General features: G+C 35.9%; 2 protein-coding genes across 2 annotated transcripts; both read left to right on the top strand.

Moving 5' to 3' along the window:
• Positions 1-1285: 1285 nt before the first annotated feature.
• LOC134661582 (uncharacterized) lies at positions 1286-2386 on the top strand. The gene is made up of 2 exons (XM_063517711.1): positions 1286-1401; positions 2083-2386. Exons 1-2 carry the CDS (start codon positions 1322-1324, stop codon positions 2384-2386), a joined length of 384 nt encoding a protein of 127 aa, XP_063373781.1. The 5' UTR covers positions 1286-1321.
• A 1154-nt stretch (positions 2387-3540) lies between these two features.
• LOC134661685 (cyclic nucleotide-gated cation channel subunit A-like) lies at positions 3541-21562 on the top strand. The gene is made up of 8 exons (XM_063517843.1): positions 3541-4279; positions 12625-12861; positions 17194-17353; positions 18812-18957; positions 19434-19556; positions 19905-20810; positions 20911-21092; positions 21219-21562. Exons 1-8 carry the CDS (start codon positions 4226-4228, stop codon positions 21508-21510), a joined length of 2100 nt encoding a protein of 699 aa, XP_063373913.1. The 5' UTR covers positions 3541-4225; the 3' UTR covers positions 21511-21562.
• The last annotated feature ends 1513 nt before the right edge of the window (positions 21563-23075 follow it).

Here is a 23075-nt window from a genome sequence, read left to right as displayed (position 1 = left end):
TTACGTTGCTTTCTTGTGTCATATTCATAATTTGGCTACCCGATCTGCTCAGAATACATTTAATGAGTAGGTACACAGAAAATCTTAATTTAAATGGCTCATGCGTCAGTGCCTCAATTAAATCCATTGAATTGAAATAAAAAAAATACAATTTGCTTGATAAAATAACTTCTTTGTGGAAGGTTTTGTTAAAATTAGAGAAAATAATACGTCGTTTGTACTGCAGGGTACCTATCCCTCATTAAAATCTCGGCTATTTCATTATTTAGGTAAGTATTGTGTGTTACAATATCTAATGTTTTATAAAGGGAACCACAAGAAATAGAATGTTACTCACGTTTTACAAATACATAGTAGGTACTTAGTTACCTTAAAAATACGCGATAAGTAATTATATTATTTTATTGAAAGTTTGTTGCACAATATAAAAGCAAACGCGGACGTAGCCTCTTAGGATATTCGTTTTATAAAAGGGTAACATTCCATTTCTGACCACAGCTGCACTACTGGTACTGAAGGCGTCGCCGTTACTGTCAATTTCCATAGTATAGCCTGACCAGTAATATATGATAATTGTCAAGAGGGCGCTGTTATTCTCATGTATAGGGTGACAATTCAGTGTAGTATGAAAAAATTAGTTCCAGTGAAATTCCGCAACATGGCGCACCCTCAATAGATCCTGGTCCATCTATAAAATGAACAGTAGTGCAGCTGCGGTTGGAAATGGACTGTCACCTTAAATTAGCAATTAGGTCAGGTAGGGTAGACTAAGAACAACAAGCAACAACGGTTGCACTCCGGGAGTGCCGATAGAAGTGAAAACTCACCTCACTATGTTACCGACGTCCGGTAACACGATACATACGTTTAGCGGAGGTATTCTATTTATTTATTATATAGGTATATTATTATCATTCTCAAATAAGATCACACTTTTTTATTGACATGTTTATTTAGGTACATACTGCCATGACAACGTCAAATTATTTGATCATGTATATAAAGAGTCTTGAAAAGGAGTCCGCAACATAAATGTCAAATAACATTGAGTTTTTCTATATTGATTTAAATGGCATCTAAATTATGAGTGGCCATCTAAACGCCCCTTACGGTCACGTGATCGCCTTACGCTGTCTCGAGTTTATCATTTTTTCCCCACCTCAAAAAGTGCCCAGCCCCGCTAAAGAAGTTTTCAATAAATTGATCAGCCCTTGTCTCTCAGTTACCGTACCTGACGTAAATTCAACAGATCTAAGTTGTGTTACGGTGTAAAATAAATAAGTTGTATTACAGGGTGGTGCACACTGGCCGGTCCCCTACTATGTGGGCCTACATCATCGCGGCGGCTCGCGGGGACTCCCGGCAGACTATGGCACGCAACCCCGAAGAATACACCTTCTCGTTAGTACCACTTTCTTGACCATTATATCCCATTTAGTTGAGGTTGGCCATTCATGTCCTTTTTCCAGAGCCCACTCTTCCTCCATTTAAACAACACACGCGATTTTAGAAAAGCGTGTTACTAACTAAATATTTGTTTCATTTTACCTGTAGGTATGAATAACTCCGTAGACTCTTGACAGTTGCAGACCGAAAAAGCAAAAAAAAATAAAGGCATAGCGTCTGTGCGGAAAGAGAAGAGTCGTGGAATGTATAGGGCCCAATACATTCTCTTCTCTTTCCGAAGAGACTCTACCCGCTAATTTTCATATTTTAACGAACAAATCATTTTATAATTACCTACTACACTTTGCACATATATATATGAGTACGACACCGTAAGATTGTGAAAGCATTAGTTTAAAATTTAACTAAGTAGGTAACGAGATTGTAAACTGACGAGTGCTTTCAATTTTACGGTGACATATAATATATATTGTATGTGTATTCACGTACAACTTGCAATATACTGAGATAACTCCTGACATACAACGTAATGTATCGTATTTTAAGTACTAAGGAAAGATTCATAGCCGTTGGTTTTCTATAAAAATCGTTCCGAACAAAAAGTTAAAATTACGTGGGAAGTTTGTCAATACAGCTGTGTCTGACGAAGATACTATAATATTTCTTTATCCCCAGATACCGCGATGGCCAAGTATTTATGGTGTCCGGGCCCCGAATGGACGAGCCGGGGCCCTCCGGCGTCAGGACCAAAGAGATCTTCGAGGACTGCAGTGCTCCCTCTCCCAAGGACTGCACTAGCCCTCTTCCCACCTCGAAAGACATCTGCAGCAGCCCCCCATTCTCCAGGGACCTCAGGAGTCCTCCCGTCAGCTCCAATAACTCGTTCCCGTTGAAATCACTGACCAGCCCTAACCCTAGAATGGAGGATGTGATTGAGATATGCGATGATGAAGTAAGTGCTGTTCATAATTATTGCTAGCACGTGATTCTCTTCAGTTACCTAGGTATAACAATATTATTTTCTTAACTACTCCTATAAAACAGACAATAACAAAGTAAACCCGCAATTTTTTCGAAGGTAACACGAGGAAAATTACCAAGATTATTCATTGAAGTCAATTTACATAACAATGACATCGTCTAAATAAAATAGACCGGTACAGTTTTATTTATAAGCGAGTTCATTGAAATAGGTAGGTAAAATCTTCAATAGGTAGCTTAAAGTCTTTACTTAGATTGTCTTGATTATTGGCCTCTTGTAAAATGGTTAAGTCTTCGTAAGTAGGTTTTCTAATCACGGTTAATCCTAAGAATTTTCATCTTACCATGTCTGAAATGTAAATTCCTAATTATCTTTTAAGTTTAATTTTCATTTTATTTTGTTAACTTTATTTTATGTGTTGTGCAATAGAAGATTTCCCTGCAGTGCGATATTATAATTGTTTTATATGTAAAATAAAAGGAATCATTGGTAAATTCTAGACAAACACACCTACCTAGTACATACATACTAAATATCTAGTTATAGGATATGACAATGCAACAAGTAATGTGCTTGGTTAAAGGGGCGGAGGGGACATTCACCCTCTCGTTAATAACGTTCAAAGTAATTCCCTGACGACTTTAATTACTGTTCAGTGATGCTAAACCCAGGGATTTAACTTTAAAGTATTATTTGAAAACGCGTAGGCCCTAATAAGGACAAATAAAGTTACATTGTTGTACCTAAACAATGTAACTTTATTCACGATATTGTGAATACATACTTTTGTTATAAAAATTTGTTATTTTACAAACTTCGAAGTAGATAATACATATCCAAATTAACATTTAGAGTCTGTGCGGAAAGAGAAGAGTCGTGAAATGTATGGGATCCAATACATTCTACGACTCTTCTCTTTCCGCACAGACTCTATTCAAAAAGCTTTTTTACTTTCAAATCTAAGAATAAACCCTTAATAATCTTAACACCTACGAAAGTAACTTGTACATTTTAACATGTTAAAAAGGTTTTTAATTACTAGAGAACTCATACTGACAAGGACACTTTAAAGGACACCAAATCTAAGAACATATCCTCTCTTAAGCATAATACGAGTAAAAATGGTACAGTTTCTACCGCTTAGGTACTTAATTTACTTAACATGCTAAAATTGCAAACACGAATATAGATCAAGAGACATGGAACCATCATCAAGTTAATGCACTAACTTTTTAAAGGGGCAATTAGGGGTATTACGTTCGGTGGCAATCAGTTACCCAGCTTATTGTCTGAACCTCATATCTCTACGGCATCGATTCAAACGTGAACTTTAATACAGGGTAGTGAAAGTCTATTTTATAACCGACGTCTCAGGAGATACGAGGTTGGTAGTTTGAGTGGTCGATTTACAACGGAAGGTACGGTGAACGCGTCATAAACGTGACATCGTATCGGGAAGTCGGTAGCCGGCGCTCATGGCCTATTGTTTCGATGTCCTCCGACTTAAGCACGCACTATCAATTTTTCGGCTCACCCATTCCTCCTGGGACGGTAGCGGCAATAACTGCTCACTCCTTACCAGTTAATGAATTTTCAAAATTACACACATATGTCAGCCGCATAAATTCGAACTAGGTTTTACCTGAAGTGTTGTCTGAATTCTTTTAATTGAAGTTCGTGTTAAGATATCGTGACTAGATCAGCAATTATCTGATAGAGATCTTTAGTTTGTCGAAGAGTCTTAACGGCTCTATTCATTTGGAGACCGGTGAAGTGACATGTCATGGAGTCATTCCGCACGAGAGTTTAAAGACTGTAGTGTTAATTATTACAAATATGAGTCCAGTGTTCACAATACAAAAAATACCCCTAGGGAACAACATGGGCCCGGTAAGTACGTTTATATTAACAAATGAGTGCCTAAATATATAAATATCGATATACCAATTTAACGTGTATTTTATTTGAATATTACTGACATAAATTACGGTGGCATTATGCATTTTTACTTTGAACTGCATTGACAACTATGATGACCCTGGTTGTATGTTTTATTGAAATTTACTAATTAATACGTGAAGGCGTGAGTAGGGTATTTAAAGTACATGACGTAAAATATTACGATTCTCGTTATTTTTTATTGTCAGTAAATGGACGACTTTTTCACCTCCATTGGCTGCAAAGCTGTAGTTACTTAAAGTATTCATACAGAAACATACTTACATACCTACATGGTGTTACCGGCAGCAAACTAAATAGTTTTTTAAAAACTAAATAGTAAATAGAACCTAATCTTTAATATTTTTTTCTAAATAACAAAATGTCAGGGCCGGCTGTTGTAAAACAATATTTATTTTAAATGTTATGTACTTTTCATTCGCGACAGCAACGAGACGACGTAAGCATTTCAGCAACTCATTTTAACAAAGAAATCGACAGTGATATCGCCCTATCTCCGGCTGCTGCGTTGTTGTCCCAGCAACTCTGATCGCAAATTCGTAATCGTAAATTTACTGACATTACGAGTAAGGTGCAGGGCCCAGGGGGGCAATTTAGACTGCGGGATAATTTAAACTAATCGAAATATCTTCCATGTATTACATTATGAACTAGAGTGTCATATACGTCCAGATAGCGAAAAAGATGTGTTGTGTGTGACTCTAGTTAATAATGTAAAACATGGAAGATATTTCGATTAGTTTAAATTATCCCGCAGTCTAAATTGCCCCACTGCACCTCAACTCGAACGTTGTAATTACTTATAATGTTTTTATTTATTTTTTCCCAAAAAATCTTTATTCTAATGGAGTACCAACAAAACTCAAATTAGCAAAGTTTGATGTTTCCTATATTTTCGTGTACTCTTGCGAGTCTTGCGCAAAATCGATAGACACAATATTTTCCATCAGAGTTAATTATAGCCGCACCCATAAACATCTTATTCAGAAGCTTGACTCCTAAGAAATAAAGAGGCAACTACTTCGTCACTTTCCTTTTTGAATACAACTATCAATTATGCAATCAGTAGCTTTAAGTCATAAATAAGTAGATATCAAATATCTGGGAGATCGAGCTTTGTTCGCAAAACATATAAAAACTCAAAAATGCGCGTTTTCCCAGAGATAAGACCTAGCTAGATCGATTTATCGCCCCCGAAAACCCCCATATACCAAATTTCATCGAAATCGTTAGAGCCGTTTCCGAGATGCCCGAAATATATATATAAATAAACATATAAATAAATAAATAAACAAAAATTGCTCGTTTTAAGGTATTAGATTTTAATGTAGTGTTTTCCTATAGGGCTGTAAGTAGGTAATTATTTTTGAGAGCACTTGTTGAGTGAGTACGAGCTCTCTCATGTAGAGTATGTAGTATATTTATGTGTTATTTTTATGTGGAATGTTTCCGTTTTAGAACCATTACTTAATTTGGAAAAAATCCAGGCCAAGCCACATCACAGGAACCTGATAGGGATGTTTGTTAAAATGAATATTTATTAAACGATTATGATTATGATTAAAACACTATTACTATTTTAAGTCTTTTTTAAGTCTTTTTTATAGACACGTGTGTATTTTATGATAACTCTTGCATTTTCTCTCAGAAAGTGACATGAACTGAATAAGAACTGCTGATAAATGATAAATAAATAAACAAATAAATATAAATATTATAGGGATATTTTACACAAATTGAGAGTCCCACTGATACAAACTATAAAATACAACTGCAACTGTTTTAATGCCAGCCTTTTCGTTGCAAGTCCTTGACTCCATGAAGTTGAAATAGGTAGGTACTATTTTTCCTTCTGTACGATAACCTCGTAACTGAGGGGAAGAATTAGGACCCTTAATTGTAACATTTAATAGCGTGGCAAATGAAATGTTCGTGTCTTGCCTTCCAAGGGTTAGACGGTGCGCCCAATTCACACAAACGTGTTGTCGCGGTTTTATAATTTGCATTATCAACCTTATTGTATGTAAATGATAGTTCAAAATCCGGAGGGTAGTTATGTGAGACATACAACTTTTTGGAAATGGTTGCGTTAGTCCGATCATTAGCCCAAGTACGTTAGCAGACTAAACTTGACTTGGACAATTTCGAATTTAGTATCACCTCTGTGTCCGTCGGCCTGTAATCGTTCGACTGAAGTTTCATACCTCTTCAGTTAAATTCATTATGGTACCTATTAACTTAGCGCTTGAGCACCTTACCTGGAATCTAACACCAGCCAAATCACTTGAATAAAAACTTCAAGATTATCAAGTTTCGGTAAGTATTAATATTTATCAAAACTAGCTCAGAAGCCTTCAAGATAGTAAAAAAAATAATGTATGACGCAAATGTTTATGTACCCAATACATTAAACATCGTGTAGGTCCTCGATTGTCCAAACTAATTGTGACAGAGATCACATTCGGATAATTGAAATGTGGATTTTTTGGGACGAGATCAAACAAAAACAATGACTTTTGACATAAAAATAGTACAGTACCTATGTTAAAATATGTAGTACAAATTAACGTTAAAATATAAGACACCTGAAAAAGGTTCGTATAATTGAAATTCGGATAATAAAGGTTCTACTGTACCCAAATCACACTGTGTCTATGATATTCCAAATGTAATATTTTAGTATTATCCTAATAGGTATACATTAACATTGAAACATATTACAAAGGTATTTTGATAATATGAGTAGGTAATTGAGTTATCTGAAATTGCACTTAATTATTGCCATTTTTCTTTTGCCAGCCATTCTGGCTTTCTATAATTCTTGTTTATGTAATAGGTATGTTTAAATTACCACAATTATCATTTATTACGCTGCTGGAGCTTATTATATTAGTCGTTTACGAAAAAATTATGCTAATCATATCCTAATAAAAAAATAGGTACTACTTAATTAATATTCAGTAAAGGAAATGCTGACACCACATGCACGCAGCTATAACATTATAAAAGTCCTAATCTTAAGGCATGTCCTAACTGAAGCGTTATACGCACAGCAATCAGAAATAGGTTTATATTATAGGGAAAAAGGGAAAATAGGTTGTGTTGAAGATACCTTTTAAGAGAAAATGTTTTGAAACAAATAACATTTGAAGTAAAATAAAACTTGCGAATTGGTAGCCGTCATCCTCTCGCCTTGTGCATATGTAATTTGTGGTGGGTTGATTTGGGAAAATGTTGTTAATAATACTAGTATAATAATTTATTTCATTTCCCTTCCCACCCACGGTTCTACTCATAGATACTTATAGATACTCATAGGTACTTACGTACTTAAATGTAATTTAATAGTAACGCAAAACTGTAGTTTTTATACTGAATTGTTAGATAAATAAAATAAATAAGTTTAGTGTAGAATAGCTAGAGTGGTATAGCCGAGCGACGTCATGAATACAATTTAAATCCCTACTAATATTATAAACGCGAAAATAACTCTGCTTGTTCGTCTGTCTGTTACACCGATTTAGATGAAGTTTGGTATGGACATGAGGCCCGGGAAAGGACATAGGATACCTAGTTTTTATAATTATTATCATTCTACGCATACGAAGTCGCGGGCCTGAAGCTTTATATATTTTCAGAGTAATTGAGGTAAAACATTTAAACCTGCGCGACATCAATATCTTCCGTCGCAAATTTCGCGCGGCGCTACAATCTTTTATTCCCTTCCAATTTCCTGACATACCCCTCTTAAATTATTTAGAATCGGCTTTAGGAGGATAAGGCTACTTAATGTGAACACAGCTTTGGGTCGATATCGTTACGCCGTGTGTATAAAAGTGGCTCATTAGTATCACTTTATTATCATGTCATCCACGCGTTGCGGCGTTTCATGGTCCGGTATCAATTAGTGTATCGTTACGTCGCCGAAATAGTCGTATCTTCCTATTAAAATCGTTGACATACGGCTTTCTGTTTTCGGTGGTGATGCGTCGACCATGCACTGCGGTTTTCGGTGTGTTCATAGATGTAGTGCGATATGTCAAGGCCGTAGGCTGAGGTTGGTTTTTCACCTTCAAATTTCAAAGCAATATATATTTTTCACCTCAGCAGCTCGAACAAGGGTACTTTGCTACTTAAAAACAGTGAGCAAAATCGCATTTTGCTCACTGTGTAAGATAAAATGAGCAAAATGCTATTTTGCTCACTTAGTGAGCAAAATTCGATTTTGCTCACTGTTTTTAAGTAGCAAAGTATCCTTGTTCGAGCTGCTGAGGTGAAAATTTAATTGTTGGTATATCTTAAGAAAACATGAGTGAATAGAGGTGATGAAGAAGGAATACATTTTTCGGGTTCTCTAATATGTTCTCACTGCTGAGGTGAAAAATGTTGTGTACTACACGAGATCAAAGTTATTTACATCTCGTGCGCTTTTGAGTCCCTTACTACGCTCAAGATTCTAAATTAGATTCACTCGCTACGCTCGTGAATCTATTATAGAATCTTTCGCTTGCACGGGACTCAAAATAAGCACTCGAAGAAATATCAAACTTTGATCTCTTGTTGTACAAATAACAACTATTGCACACTTATAATTCTGAAACCAGCAGAAACGCAGACTGAAACCATCTGTCGTTGTCGAAACGAACTGTCGTTGTGGTGATCTTTGACCAACAGTGGAGTGGATGGTCATTTAGTATAATCGGTACTTAAAATATAAGTACCTACTTACTCGAGCAGATTAGATTATTACGCCCAGATAGGTTACGTTTTAGGTACAAGAATGGATGCGTTCCTCTAATACTTCTTCATTGTATTAAAGTTTTAGTCTATATTATTAAATTATAACAAATCCACTACAAGAAATTACTATCTGAATATATAGTAGGTAATCGACGTCATCTTTTAGAAGTGTTGGTCAAAACTGGTGGCATGATCAAAATTGCATACTAGGATAAAATTGTTGAAAAAACTTACTGATTAATTATTAAAACATAAAAGTACGAACAGGGCTCTTCAGCATAAATATTATCTTGTCTTATTACAGCTGAACATATCTGAAATATAAACAGAAAGAAAACAAAGAGTTGAAATTAAGTTACCCTTAATCCTTTACTTGAGATAGGTATGCTTTATATGCTTTGGAAAGTTTCGGCGGTTGTCAACAACATTTTAAAGTGTTAAATTATTTTTTTATTTTAGTTAAAATTTAATTAATTTGATCCGACTTGACCCTCGAGAAAAAAAAGAGGTCACCTCCATGACCTCTTTTTTTTGTTACAAAAGTCAATGATGTGAGATTAAACTGATAAGTGCAAAATCATACTAGGTTAAATAATACGTCCACAAATGGGCCAGGACCAGTATCCATACCACGAGATTAACACTGACATATTTGCTAGCGACACTGCGTAAACTACCTCACAATGCATCTCCCTCGTACTGATATTGGTGCAAGCGACATGCACTGCGTCTAAATTAACGCAGTCGCTTAAAACTCACGGTAAGGATAGGTATAGGGAATAGGGATAGGGTAGCTATTGCGTAATGTTTTTGATTTAACATTAAGACACAAACACAAGACACACATTAATCAAAAAAGTTATGAAATTAAATCCGAACAGTAAAAATCGTTCAACATCATAAAAACTAAACTAAATGGATTCTGGATAAGAAACTTAATAATTATAAAAGTTAATAAGGCCAACGAAGCTGACAATATCACCGTCCAAAGTTGCGGTATTAAATTTAAGGGAGGAAAATGAAGACTAACGTAAAAATGAAGTACATATCCTTACCACTTCAGAGTATTAGCATACGGAACGTTTAGGTTAATTGTAACTGTCTTTCCTAAACACTAGCCTCTGGGGCCCGTTTCTCAAAAGCTTGTACCTTGTAATACAAACGGATGTCACTTTTTGACAGCTTTTGTTAGAAAGGGACTTGTATTACAAGTTACAAGCTTTTGATAAACAGGGCACTGGTAGTAGCTACAAGTTCTGATTTACGCATAGTTAGGCTGTGCTACCATCAGCCTTGTAGCTATCCATCACCTATCAGCCACCACAATGATTGTGGTTTCACTGCTCAATTCTTCCAGACGCTGGCAGTCCAGTGGCTATTCGCTATGTGCACGACGGTGCTGCCCTCTTTTTGTGGGTTTTTCTACATTTTAAAATGTTTTAGTGGGATTAAAATATAGGTACTTAAAGTAGGTATTAAGTGGCACCGCTACAAAAAATACCTCCTTGCAAATATATTTTATTTTCTTCATCATGTTCTGTTCTTATAGTCTCGTCAGACGTCTGTCGCCCTGTAGGTAGGTATGGAATTTACCGGCGCGCCTAATGACGCCCAGGCTCTAGATTAATTGCATAAAACATCCACCGAGCGCCCAGCAAAATACATAACAGTTTCTAACTACTATTTCACAATACAGTGCCCATGCAGCTACTCAGATGAACCAATCAGTGCAAACTCCGATACACGTTAATATAGTCACTTTAACGGCGTTAGGTAATTTTGTAGAAACAAACTCAATATAAACTTATCCAGGTAAAAGTTTTCTAACCTGTAAGTTTAATATTTCTTACACAATACTTCGTCCTTACGAAATTTCAAACCTTAGGTAATCTTAAATTGTGAATGAAGTTGGGTAAAGTCTGTCGCAAGGATGTTGCTTAATTAATATGGATTTTCGTATTTTTATAAAGAACTGGGCGACCGAAAAAACGAGCAATGAAATTGCGTATGATGATAATAATATTATACCTACAACTTTTGGTAAGATTGATTTTTCGTCTTCGTAAATCCCTACATAAGTATTGTTCGAAATTTGATTTACTCATATTTATATGCATATATTCATTGTCAATAATATGTAAAAAATAGTTATACCTATTAAGTTTTCAGTAATCCGTGGACGTATTTTATTCTATAAATGTAAAGCATGTACGTATTACATTTTATTGAGATCGGTGATATTCCTCTGTGTTTCCTTATTTGACACTAGTCTTGTACTACGCGTCAGTCATAATGAATTCCTTATACTTTTTCGCAAACAGTAGGTATATTAAACAACCTTACTTGGAAACAAGGATCTTGTGAAAGTCGATCCATCGGTGATCTTTCCATTCAATGTGTTTTTCAAGGTAGTAATGTGCACTGAGACAGTTTAATCGACAAGTAGGTTGAACTCGACGATAATTCTGCCCTTGAAAAGTCGAATGGGTAGTTTGTCTACACTGTTATATTAAATTAATATTAATTGTATGAAGCAAATATATAAAATCTTAATGTTTCGGGTATGTGGGGTAGGTGGGACGATTTAATTTTAAACCATTGCATTGTCAGACGTGGCAAAAATCTAAACACTTTAGTCGTAAGCAGATTATTAAAGTAAAAATTATTTACCATCTCTTGCCATCTCATAGTGAGTCACATTGTCATTAAATTTCTAAAGAAACTAATCATACAATTCGCTCGGAGACTGTTTTGTAGTTGAGGCATAAAGAAATACTAACTAGGCACTGTTTAAAAAAACTATGTAAGTAATAGATTTGCCGGGTTAGATAAATCAAATATACCTACAGAATGCAAAATGATGCGTTCTAAAATGCATTGGATTATTATTTAAGTAACATTTTCTGTGTGTTGTGTGTGTTTGTAAAATGATACGGTTGAAAGGATAACATTATTTATAAAGCCGAATCGCAAAATATTCCAGAGTTAATTGACGTTTCGTTCCTTCGGGCCAATTTTCATGATACCTTCAATATGTAGCTACATCAAGTATATTTTAAATACATATTGCACTTGAACTTTGTTTACTACTTACCTATTATGAATTTAAACGCAGCACGGCTTACCTAATAATGTTTGTTATAAATGTAGGTACCTATGTATATGTACGGATAATTTTCGTAGTTTTAGGCATTCACATCAAACATATTCCACGAATTTGATAGTGAATATTACCAAATTATTAACCGGTATTGGGCCTAATTCGAATTTACATAGGTACTGCAAGCGTCCTTAATAACTAAGTACATAGGTCTAGTGTCAGGCGCGGAATAGTATAAAGGGGCCTACTGATTTACAGTCCGCCGGTCGGTATCGGCCTGTCAGTTAGAACAAAAAATTGACAGTTCCGAACAACTGACAGGCCGATATCGTCCGGCGGACTGTTAATCAGTGGGCCACTTAACGTCATAAGCTTTGAATTTATGTAGGTATTTAGTGTCCCTGTGTTCCCGACCTTACTTTACCTTATTTACCAGGGGGTGGGCGAGACCCATCGGCCGAGCTGGTTCAGGAGCGCCCTTGCGCGCATGACGCGCGCCATTCGCCGCCGCCTCAGCCGCGAGGACCCCGCCACGCCGCCCGACTTGTTCCTTGACAAGTACGCGGCCACGGAGTTCCACGACCCACAGGAGCCCATGTACGAGGCCAAGAGGTCCAAGATCCTTTGCGGAATAAAGCTGGTCTTCGATCCGACGCAGCCGGGACATTACCATGTGAGTTTATACCAATTATTAACCTTTTGCACGCCGTGTCAAACACAAAAGCTGTCACTCAGACGCCACATCATTGAAGTGTCAAAACTGAAGTTGAACTTTATGTATATGCACGTAGGTCGATGTTGCTCTGTGGTCTGTGACCGATTAATCGGTCTTTGGCGTTGAACCTACGGTGCGGATATGTCGGTCATTGGCGTCCAAAAGGTTAATATCTAACACCGTGCTAAAGCTTTTTAAGCCGAGAAAATGTTTAGTTATATAATAAAGACTTGCTATAATATATATATCCTGCATCACGCAAAATAGGCGCAATAATATGACGTCGAGTTGCTGAAACCAAGCCCGCGAATACCTATACCTATACCTATGTATCCTGCTGCTACATGCAAGCTGAAAAAGTGCATGGCCGCTTTATAAATGATTTACCTACATTAACAATTATTTGATCAACGAATTAACTAACAAGTTAATAATTGACGTTCCGTCAGTAAGTGCGACATTTTGAAGCAGTCGTAAATTTTTAGTAAAACATACAAATTTAATTCTTCTGGGCCTACACCAACTACCTTAGAATATCATAAAAATACGCGGTGTACGAATTGATAATTTTTTTTTAACATGAAAATTTGACACACTGTCATAGTATCCGAGAGATAATTGAATATCATGTCAAAATCGAGCGGAATACGTGCCGAACGTAAAATAATTTAGACGCGCCTCAGAGACATGTTTTTGATCACACTGCCAAGAGATGTTAACTTAGGATGAGCTGGCAACGTTTGTTATTACTATCTCTTTTTATTTTTATAAGATAATTCGTTATCATTGCAATTGTATTATACGAGTACCTAATAGTTGTACAAAGCACATTTAATTTTCCTTATGTATTAGGTACTAAAAAATAATAACGTTTTCGGGATCTAATATATCACACCTTAATTTTATTAACTGCTCTAAATTTCTAACATTTTACGTTTATCCAATCAGTTCCTTGCTTCTAGAGGTATACCTACCTATGATCATCATATTCATCATGTAAGCAAACGTATTTAAATTTAATTCAAGCGATAAATCGATTTGCTGCTTCCTTAATCGGCAGAATGTGCTATTGAATCGCTTATAAAGAGTAGGAAAAACAATAAGACGGACAGTTACTGTTACTGCTGCTCTCCTCATAAACTATTTTGCATCACCTAGTCGAGAATCCGGCAATATAAGTTGCATCCACGTCTATTTTTTTTGTGATTTAATAAACACAGTATGTATAACATATTTTAAATATTATTTTTATTATGATAGTTAATAATGGTATTAGCCCATTCTGATGTCTCTGTAGAGGTTGTGACCTGACTGACAATCATTATCATTAAACGTTTATTGTCAAAAATTGCCTTATTTATTTTAGAGCTGATAGAGTCCGATTAATCTTTTTTTACTCCCATACTTTTATTTGTCACTTAAATGGTCGTGCACACATCTTTAAAACCCTACCTTATAGTTGTCAAGACAAGTCTTGTCTTCAAGCAAAAATGCTTTTTTGGGGAATAGTTAACTAACTATTCCCCAAAAAAGCATTTTTGCATACACGCAGTATCTTTTTGGCACTTTTTCGATATACTTCGTGTAATGACCACTAAAAAATATTGTATGAAATACATTGTTGCCAACCTTATTTTAAATGTCATCTCTGACAAATAAGTGAACCATAGACATGTTTTTTTTTTTAATCATTCATTCTTTCATTCATTCATTCATTCATAGGTAAAAGTCCACTTGATGACATGAAAAATATTTGTTAAATTTACAATTTTATTTCAAAGTAAGTGCTTGGTCGTAGAAAAAGTATTGTATGCAACGTTTTTTAACTGAGTCAAAAAATACTCTAGTCCCTGGCGCACACGCCAGAAAAGTGCGATTTACTATTTAGAGTTGCTCCTTTTGACTCACAGATTGATTTAGGAAGGGGAGCCAATCGAAATACAGAAATCTAAACAGGTGCTTTCATAACTTTATGATTGTATGGGACAAATCATATCCCACCCGTTCATCCATACCGCACCAAAAATCAAGGTGGCTCTCCTTCCTAAAATGATCTAAGGGTTCTAAGGACTCATTATGCTAAAAGGTATCTCATCATCATTAAACGCCGTAATTCTAATAGCTGTAACATACATCGTTGTATACTATTCGGTGAGCTTGTGGTCGAAAGTAGGTCTACATTTTATTTTTTTTATTCACATTTTTTAGTAGTAGGCATAAATATTCCATGTGTATACTTTTTATAATGAGGAATAGTAGGGCTATTTCATGAAATTTTTATTTTTTGTGTATATATTTAAGGAAAATTTTGGCATTTATTCCGAAAAAAATAAAATACCAAATTTTAATTTTTCATTTTTTTCAAATTATTTATATGGAACCATATAAATTAAATATCAGAAATGAATTGAGCATCCTTGAGATACACGAAAATGATATCGAACTTGACCAAATAGCAAAACTTTATTTTTTACAAATTTTGGGGGGCACCCCCCCCCCCCTGAAGTCAAAATTTTGCATCAAAAATTCGATTGGCTCCCCTTCCTAAATCAATCTGTGAGTCAAAAGGAGCAACTCTGCAAAAGGAAATTCCATCATCATCATTTGCCGTATAATTAAGTCTGCACCAGGGACTACTCGTGGCGTCTTCAAAACTCTTAAACAATGGTTGCATAAAATACTATTAACTCTGCGTTGACTTTGACAGAATAAAGTATAAAAAGTGTCATTATAAAACACTGATTTAAACTTTCACGATTTTTACACATTATTTAATTATACGCGATTAAGTCCCGTTGTATAATTTAATAATATCATTATAAAAGTCAAATTTTTTATTGAACTTTTGAGAGATGGCATTTCCATACTTTGTCTTTGTAAAATCCGTGCAGAGATAGGTTAGTTGACTCTTAACAGTTAACCTTAATAATATCCGCAATTATTGATTATTAATTTTGGTTGTTAGGTATGTGGCAAAGAGCCGGTACAACGCTAGGAAGATGATATTTGTTTGTTGTTAGCAGATTATATTACCCATGTAGAGTAATTCAACATATTAAAACAAAAAAGAAAAGAAACTAAACTCAATAATAGTTAGTACTTAGGTACTTTTATTACTTATTTGTTCTATGGTTGAGATGCGAACTTATTACTAAATAACTTATTAGGTACTCTATGACCCAACGAGGCTTACGTCTTTAAAACTTATTTCCTAGCTTAGGTTCAGTACTGCGTGATAGAATTAAAGTTGACAAGCGTTTTACCTTTGAATGCGCAACATCACATGTCCCCGACGCCTGTTATCATGCTATCTGGCGTGTGAAATCTGCTGGAAATATTTATGTAAACGCCGTGTTTGCGATGACATACGCCTCCTCTCGTATAAAGAGATCCATAAATACATCGTGCATATATTATTCAATGTTTAGACAAAACAAAGAATTACTTAAAATTAATTTTATACATACATAAATGTACCTATACATACAAATTATTCCGTTATGAAAGAAAAGCTCGGCAAAGATAAAGTCAGTAAAAAAAGTTTTTGGCAAACATTTCTAAACTACATATTACTTTGCCACAATTAAAGGAAGGGTTTATTTAAAAAAATATTTATCTTCTACCAAATACTATACCGACGAAGCTGTAGGTACGCGCATTTTTGAAGCGTTTTAAACTAACGTGTGTATAACAATACAATACAATACAAATACTCTTTATTGCACACCTCATTACAGAAAACAAATACAGATAATACAGGAAGAAGAGGTTAAACAACAGGAGGTTAAATAACATTTAAAGGTCTCCTAGCCTAGCCTAGTGAGCCTGCCTATGAAACGGGAGGTCCCGGGTTCGAAACCGGAGGGCATTTATTTATGAATATTTGTTCCCGAGTTATGGATGTAATCCATGTTTACTTAGGTATATTTATCTTTAAAGTATGTATATCGTCGCCTAGTGCTCATTGACAGCTTTGCTTTGTTTGGAGCTAGGTCGACCTGCGGCGGTATCATGGTCGCATTTTAACCACTTATGTTATGTTATCCGTCACTTTCGCACTTACATACTTGTTAGAACGTGACAGGCATAATGACAGATGATAAAAAATCTTAAAGGGGCCCACTGATTAACAGTCCGCCGGACGGTATCGGCCTGTCAGTTAGAACAAAAAGTTGACAGTTCCGAACAACTGACATGCCGATACCGTCCGGCGGACTGTTAATCAGTGGGCCCCTTTAGCCCTACAGTGGAAGTTTGTCCCCAAATATTAATTATTAACATTGTCGACAGTGGCTAGCCGTGGTCTCTCTCGCGATCCTATACAACGTGGTGTTCGTGATCGGGCGCGCCGTGTTCTGGGAGTTGGACACCGTCACAGTCGGCTGGTTCGTGCTGGACTACATCTGCGACGCCATCTATCTCGTCGACACCGTCGTTCACGTGCATGAAGGTAACAATCGCTTATTTACGGATTCTTGATTCTAAGTAGTTATATGCAAGGCCCGTAAATAAAATATCGCAAATTTAGAACTTTTTTATCAGTTTGTTCATCAACAATTAAAGTGTGAATGTGTTATGTCATGTAATACTTACTTAGGTACACAAATATAAAGTGACGGTCAGATTGGTGTGGTTAAATATCTAGGCATTCCATTTATATAAAAAAAAAAACAGATTTTTATTTTATAAGCAACGCGATTGTGCTCTGCGAATATGTTACTTTCTCTGACTAATGTCAAATGTTTCTAATGTGCTCTCAACAAGTCCACATCCAGGCTCTAATAACACGTTTCTACTTATTTTTGCTTTAAATCAGAGTCCGACCGAGGCAAAATTTGACCCATTTTGCCAAGCAACATTCTCACTACAAACTTCAAATTCCCATGAACAATGACGATAATAGTGGCACTTCAACACAATGTCGGTTTGCAAGTCAAAGTCAAACAAAAATGTTCATCATAATAGAATATTATATTTTACTAGTATTGTTTTTATATCCCAGAATAAAACTGGGTCAAAGGCAGGACGATTGGGAAAGAAATTTGAAAATCAAACTATCATGTTTATTAACAAAGTTTTATTTATTATAAAAAAAGCTTTAGTAAGTATTCCTTCCAAGGCATAATCGCTATATCAGCCCACATCAAAGTTTGCCTAAAACTACTAAAGTTACACCTCTCCAAGACTCGAGTTCACAAACCAACAAATTCGACACCGACCGCGCCTTACGTCATCAAATTTAGCTAACACGTGGATAAATATTTGACCGAGCCTTGTTGCTTTTTCCGTACATTTTGCATTGCGTTCGTGTGGCACTGGCGACTTGTGTTCGATTGGGTTTTCAAATGTTTCTTAGACGATTCGTCAAAGGACAAAGATCTTAAAAAAGATGCTGCATGCTTGCAATTTTCACTAAGAAGACTATACATACGCAAATTCAGGTAAACAACTCTATGATCGACACACTGATGATAGTAGACACCACTCCACCTCCATTAATGCTAATGACGTAAATTTAAAACTGAAAAGTACTGGGACAGTGATAAGTACTCGAACGTTTACCTTAATACACTAGATATAAAACGGGATATTTGTAGTTTTCCGAGAGTACGAGTATATATGATTTATTGTTCTATTTGTATAGTGTGCCTTTCAGCATAAACGACGGTTATGAATTATGATCCTGTGAGGTATCTACTTGTATTCATTGATTGTTTGAGGAGTGGGTCACATTTACGAAAAATATACTGTCACTTAAAGAAAGGACAGAATATACGAGAGTATGTGACCTAAGAGGCTGCAAGTACTTGATGAAGTAAACCATAGCCTCCCACAGGTACCTTTCCCTTTATTGCTAAACTTCATCCCACTATTCTCTTGGCCTAAATACTATAAAATGTTGTTTCAGGGTATCTTGAACACGGTCTCATGGTAAAGGAAGCCACGAGACTTAGGAAGCATTATCTCAAGACAGACTCTTGGCGATATGACCTAATATCTTTGCTGCCCACGGACATTGCCTACTACTGGTGGAAACCTCAGAGCTGTGACTATGTTAGTACCTACCAGGTTCAATTATGAAAGTAAAACTCCCCTCAGAGCATATATTTATAATAAAAAAAATAGTTTATTTTAGGATTTGGAGAATATGGGTTATGATTACCTATTTAGAATAACGAGTACCTACCGTTTTTTATTCCGCTGTTTACATTGTGTTTTTTCAATGAGATGTTTTTTATTATCATTTAATATTGCAAATATTGCATTATAAGTATACAAGGTACACATATGTGAACATGAACCCGGACAGGGTATAGCAATTACTTTTAATTTTATACTAAATTCTTAAATCTACCGCTACCCACACATAAAACTGTATACGATTTCTAAATATCAGGTACCTAACAGAATCATGTGTATCTTTTATTTGGCGAAAAATACCTATAAATAAAGACAGCAAAAACCATGGCTGTGCACGTTATTTAACATTGTTGTTACAGTTACAAATGTCAATATTGTTTGCGTTCTAGGACCGTTTACCGTGCCCTGTTATTGTGCGAATGAATCGACTGTTTCGCCTTCCTCGGATGTGGGAGTGGTTCGACCGCACCGAGACGGCCACCAGCTACCCAAACGCTTTCAGAATCTGCAAGGTCAGTACCAGAATAAAACAAGTATTTCAAATCTGATAACTAATTAGGTAAGGTGGAATTCAATAAAAATTGCGAATAATGTAAACAGGTTTTGTTAGCATTTGAGACATGACCTAACATTTTTATGAAGGTTGTTTTCACTGAATTATATTTACGGTAATATGAATTTTGTATTGTGTTTGTATGAATAAAGGTAATTTTTGAAATGTAAATAAATATTAGATCATGCTTATCCTTACAAAGTAAGTAACTAATTAAGGTAAATTGGTTTGTTTACATTATTTACTATTTCTATTTATTGAACTCCACTTTAGTTTATACGATAACTTATTGTCGTTCCGCTTTCAGGTCGTGATGGCCATTCTAGTTCTCATTCACTGGAATGCATGCCTTTATTTCGCGATAAGCTATGCAATTGGATTCGGGACCGACAATTGGGTATATAACATTACAGGTGGACGAAACGAAACGTTAGCTCATCAATACATTTACAGCTTTTATTGGTCGACCCTAACACTCACTACCATAGGAGAAACGCCCCAGCCCGAAATCGACCCAGAATACTTATTTGTTGTGGCGGACTTCCTTGCCGGCGTCCTAATTTTTGCTACAATCGTAGGTAACATCGGCTCTATGATATCGAACATGAACGTGGCTCGGGTCGAATTTCAAAATAAAATGGACGGCGTAAAACAGTACATGGCATTCAGAAAAGTGAGCGGGGAACTCGAGGCGAGAGTTATCAGATGGTTTGCGTACACCTGGGCTCAGAGCGGCGCGCTGGACGAAGAGAACGTCCTGTCCTCATTACCTGATAAACTTAAAGCCGAAATTGCTATACGCGTTCACTTGGAGACTCTGCGGAAAGTGCAAATATTTCAAGATTGCGAGCCCGGTCTTCTTGAAGCACTTGTGTTAAAGCTACGACTTCAAGTATTTAGCCCTGGAGATTACATTTGCCGCAAAGGAGATGTTGGAAAAGAGATGTACATTGTTAAACGGGGCCGTCTGCAGGTAGTGGCAGATGATGGTAAAACTGTGCTTGCCGTTTTGAGTGCCGGATCTGTGTTTGGAGAAGTGAGCGTTTTGGACATCGTGGGCAATCGCACCGGCAATCGTAGGACCGCCAATGTACGAGCACTGGGCTATTCCGACTTATTTTGTTTGGGAAAAAGAGATCTTTGGGAAGCCTTGGCTGACTATCCCGATGCTCGAACTACCTTAACTGAACGTGGATGTCAACTTTTACGCAAGGTAATTTCCTTTATAGAAGTTTATGGATAGTACAATTTAGTAAGGTACTTACTTAAACATAAACATTTAAACAGGCATTCCAATAATCGATTATTTTTAGGATGGTCTACTTGACGAGCAAGTTTTCCAAAAAGCGCAAAATACTCAATTGAGCCTAGAAGAAACTGTCAGCCAACTGGAGACTACAGTGGACATACTCAATAACCGACTAGAGGGCTTGTTGACTGACATTGGAGAAGAACAGGCTAAAATTAAACAAAAGCTCATTCAGATCGAAATGAGGTATTAATTTTTAAGTTTCTAAAGTATCTTAATTGGTAGCATAGCCAAAGCGATTTTGTAAATAAAATGCAATGCGAATTTGGATGTAATTTGTACAACAGTAGATGAAAAACATTGATTTTTCAGGGTCGTAGATACTGAAGGTGAGGTTATTACCGACGATGAGGATAGGACTTCGTCCGATGGGTCTGAAATAATAAGCGAGATCGCTCGGATGTCGGAAAGTTACGAGTGCAGCGAGTTGGGGCTGAGCATGTCTCCGAGCACGTCCACGGTGTTCCTGGAGAAGCCCATCGCGGGCCGGGAGCGCGGCCACTCGCTCTGCGTGGAGAGGACGCCCAGCCTCAGCCACCTTGCCGCCCAACCGCGGAGTAAATCACTCCGCATTAAAAAACCGCCCAAAGACTACTCTCACTAAAAGCCAAAAAGGGTAATGATTCAAAAATTCCGTGATGTATTATTTAAAAACCCAATTTTGTTTATCTTTCAAATAAGGTCAATGTGGCTAATACCGTCATACGGTCTTTTCCGTCCACTAACGTCCCTATATTTCTTTGCTTTTTAATCGTAGGAAAAAAAACATCTGCTTTTGATTGCTGAAACTAAAAGCAATCGCTGCTTTGTCAATGAAATTATCAATTTTGTTCGTTGTTCGAGAAAAAAGCTAGTAGACGGAATAGTCCCTATGACGGAATTAGCCACATTGACCTTAAGGCTATTTCTCAAAAAAAGTGGCACTGCAGAATTAAAAGTGACTTTCGTTTCAAAAAAGTTGGTACCTACCTGTTTATTTTTTTTTATTTGGATTATTACTTATTAGAATGCAAATTAAACATTTCATAAATGTTGAAGGGAAGCAACTCCTTAATTTATTTTAGAAGATATAGGTGTTTCAAATTCATGTGAACGACATCAATGACAGGTGAAAGATAATTTGTACCCAGGTTATAGACAATAGAAGCAGGTAAGCGAAAAATAAGTACACATTCAAATGAAACCTTTGACAGGTTATCGACAGGTAGAGGTACCGCTAACCTGCATCCGTTCTCCATTACCTAGTTACTTGTTTTGATTCACCTGACATGGGTGTCATTTTATTTATTTCGCGGCGACGGTGCCCCTTTTATGAGAATCAGCCATAAATCTACGTTATTTTTGATACCATGAAAGGGTTTTATTAAATGTAAGGGTTTAGAACTGGAACATCATTTTGATACCAACGGTTAGAATTCGGAAACAAACCAAAAACTATTTAAAAGTATAGGTACTTAAAGATAAATCTACTTTATTATAATTTGAAAATTAGTGTCAATGGAATGTGGCTTTAATTAGAAACAAGGGAGAGGCAGCATATGGCTGCGCATTTAAACAATTTGTTTAAAACAATTAAATTAATTTAGACGTCACGTTTTAAATGTGAAATATCTAAAACAAGTAACAATATTTGACTATATAGTGGTACTCGTAATGTAGGGTTTCACAGAGTTAGTATTCTTTTCAAGGAGATGTTTAATGTCATTATCATTATTAGTAAATTAAATAATAATTAAGTTCTGGAGTGACGTCTTATCTTTTCAATGGTATTGTTTTAAAAATTGTTAATACTCGTTAGGTAGGTAATTGTATTCTATAAAACTGTATTATACTTTGTATCAACGTTTCAGTTTATTTTATTTTTATAACGCTTAAGTAACTTAATAGAAATATGTGGAACAATATTATAATGATTATTCAATGAATGTTGTTTGTCTACTAACCAGTCTAGTCTAGTTTTTATTGACCGTCGAATTCACAATTTTGCAAGTTTGCTAGGTGTTTTTTAATATATTTATTCATAAAATTTTGTACATTACCTCCTTAGTTAGGCTTGTATAGGTCAATCACCTTACGTTTCATCTGTTCGAACCAAACTATTTAGCTATCTCTGCCGTAATTTACGATTTCACATCTTTGTGTAAATTCTAAATTTTGTATTTTTATATT

This window comes from Cydia amplana, chromosome Z (assembly GCF_948474715.1).
Source record: "Cydia amplana chromosome Z, ilCydAmpl1.1, whole genome shotgun sequence".
Lineage (NCBI taxonomy): Eukaryota > Metazoa > Arthropoda > Insecta > Lepidoptera > Tortricidae > Cydia > Cydia amplana.
Note: the sequence above shows the minus strand (reverse complement) of the source record. Positions and strands in the feature narration are given on the sequence as shown.

What these genes read in the sequence shown, in the direction of transcription:
- LOC134661685 (XM_063517843.1), top strand. Translation starts at nt 4,226, where the DNA reads ATGAGTCCAGTGTTCACAATACAAAAAATACCCCTAGGGAACAACATG. An exon ending in ACGCTTTCAGAATCTGCAAG is followed by an intron (nt 19,557 to 19,904) that starts GTCAGTACCAGA and finishes TTCCGCTTTCAG; the next exon opens with GTCGTGATGGCCATTCTAGT. An exon ending in CTCATTCAGATCGAAATGAG is followed by an intron (nt 21,093 to 21,218) that starts GTATTAATTTTT and finishes TTGATTTTTCAG; the next exon opens with GGTCGTAGATACTGAAGGTG.
- LOC134661582 (XM_063517711.1), top strand. Translation starts at nt 1,322, where the DNA reads ATGTGGGCCTACATCATCGCGGCGGCTCGCGGGGACTCCCGGCAGACT. An exon ending in CCCGAAGAATACACCTTCTC is followed by an intron (nt 1,402 to 2,082) that starts GTTAGTACCACT and finishes CTTTATCCCCAG; the next exon opens with ATACCGCGATGGCCAAGTAT.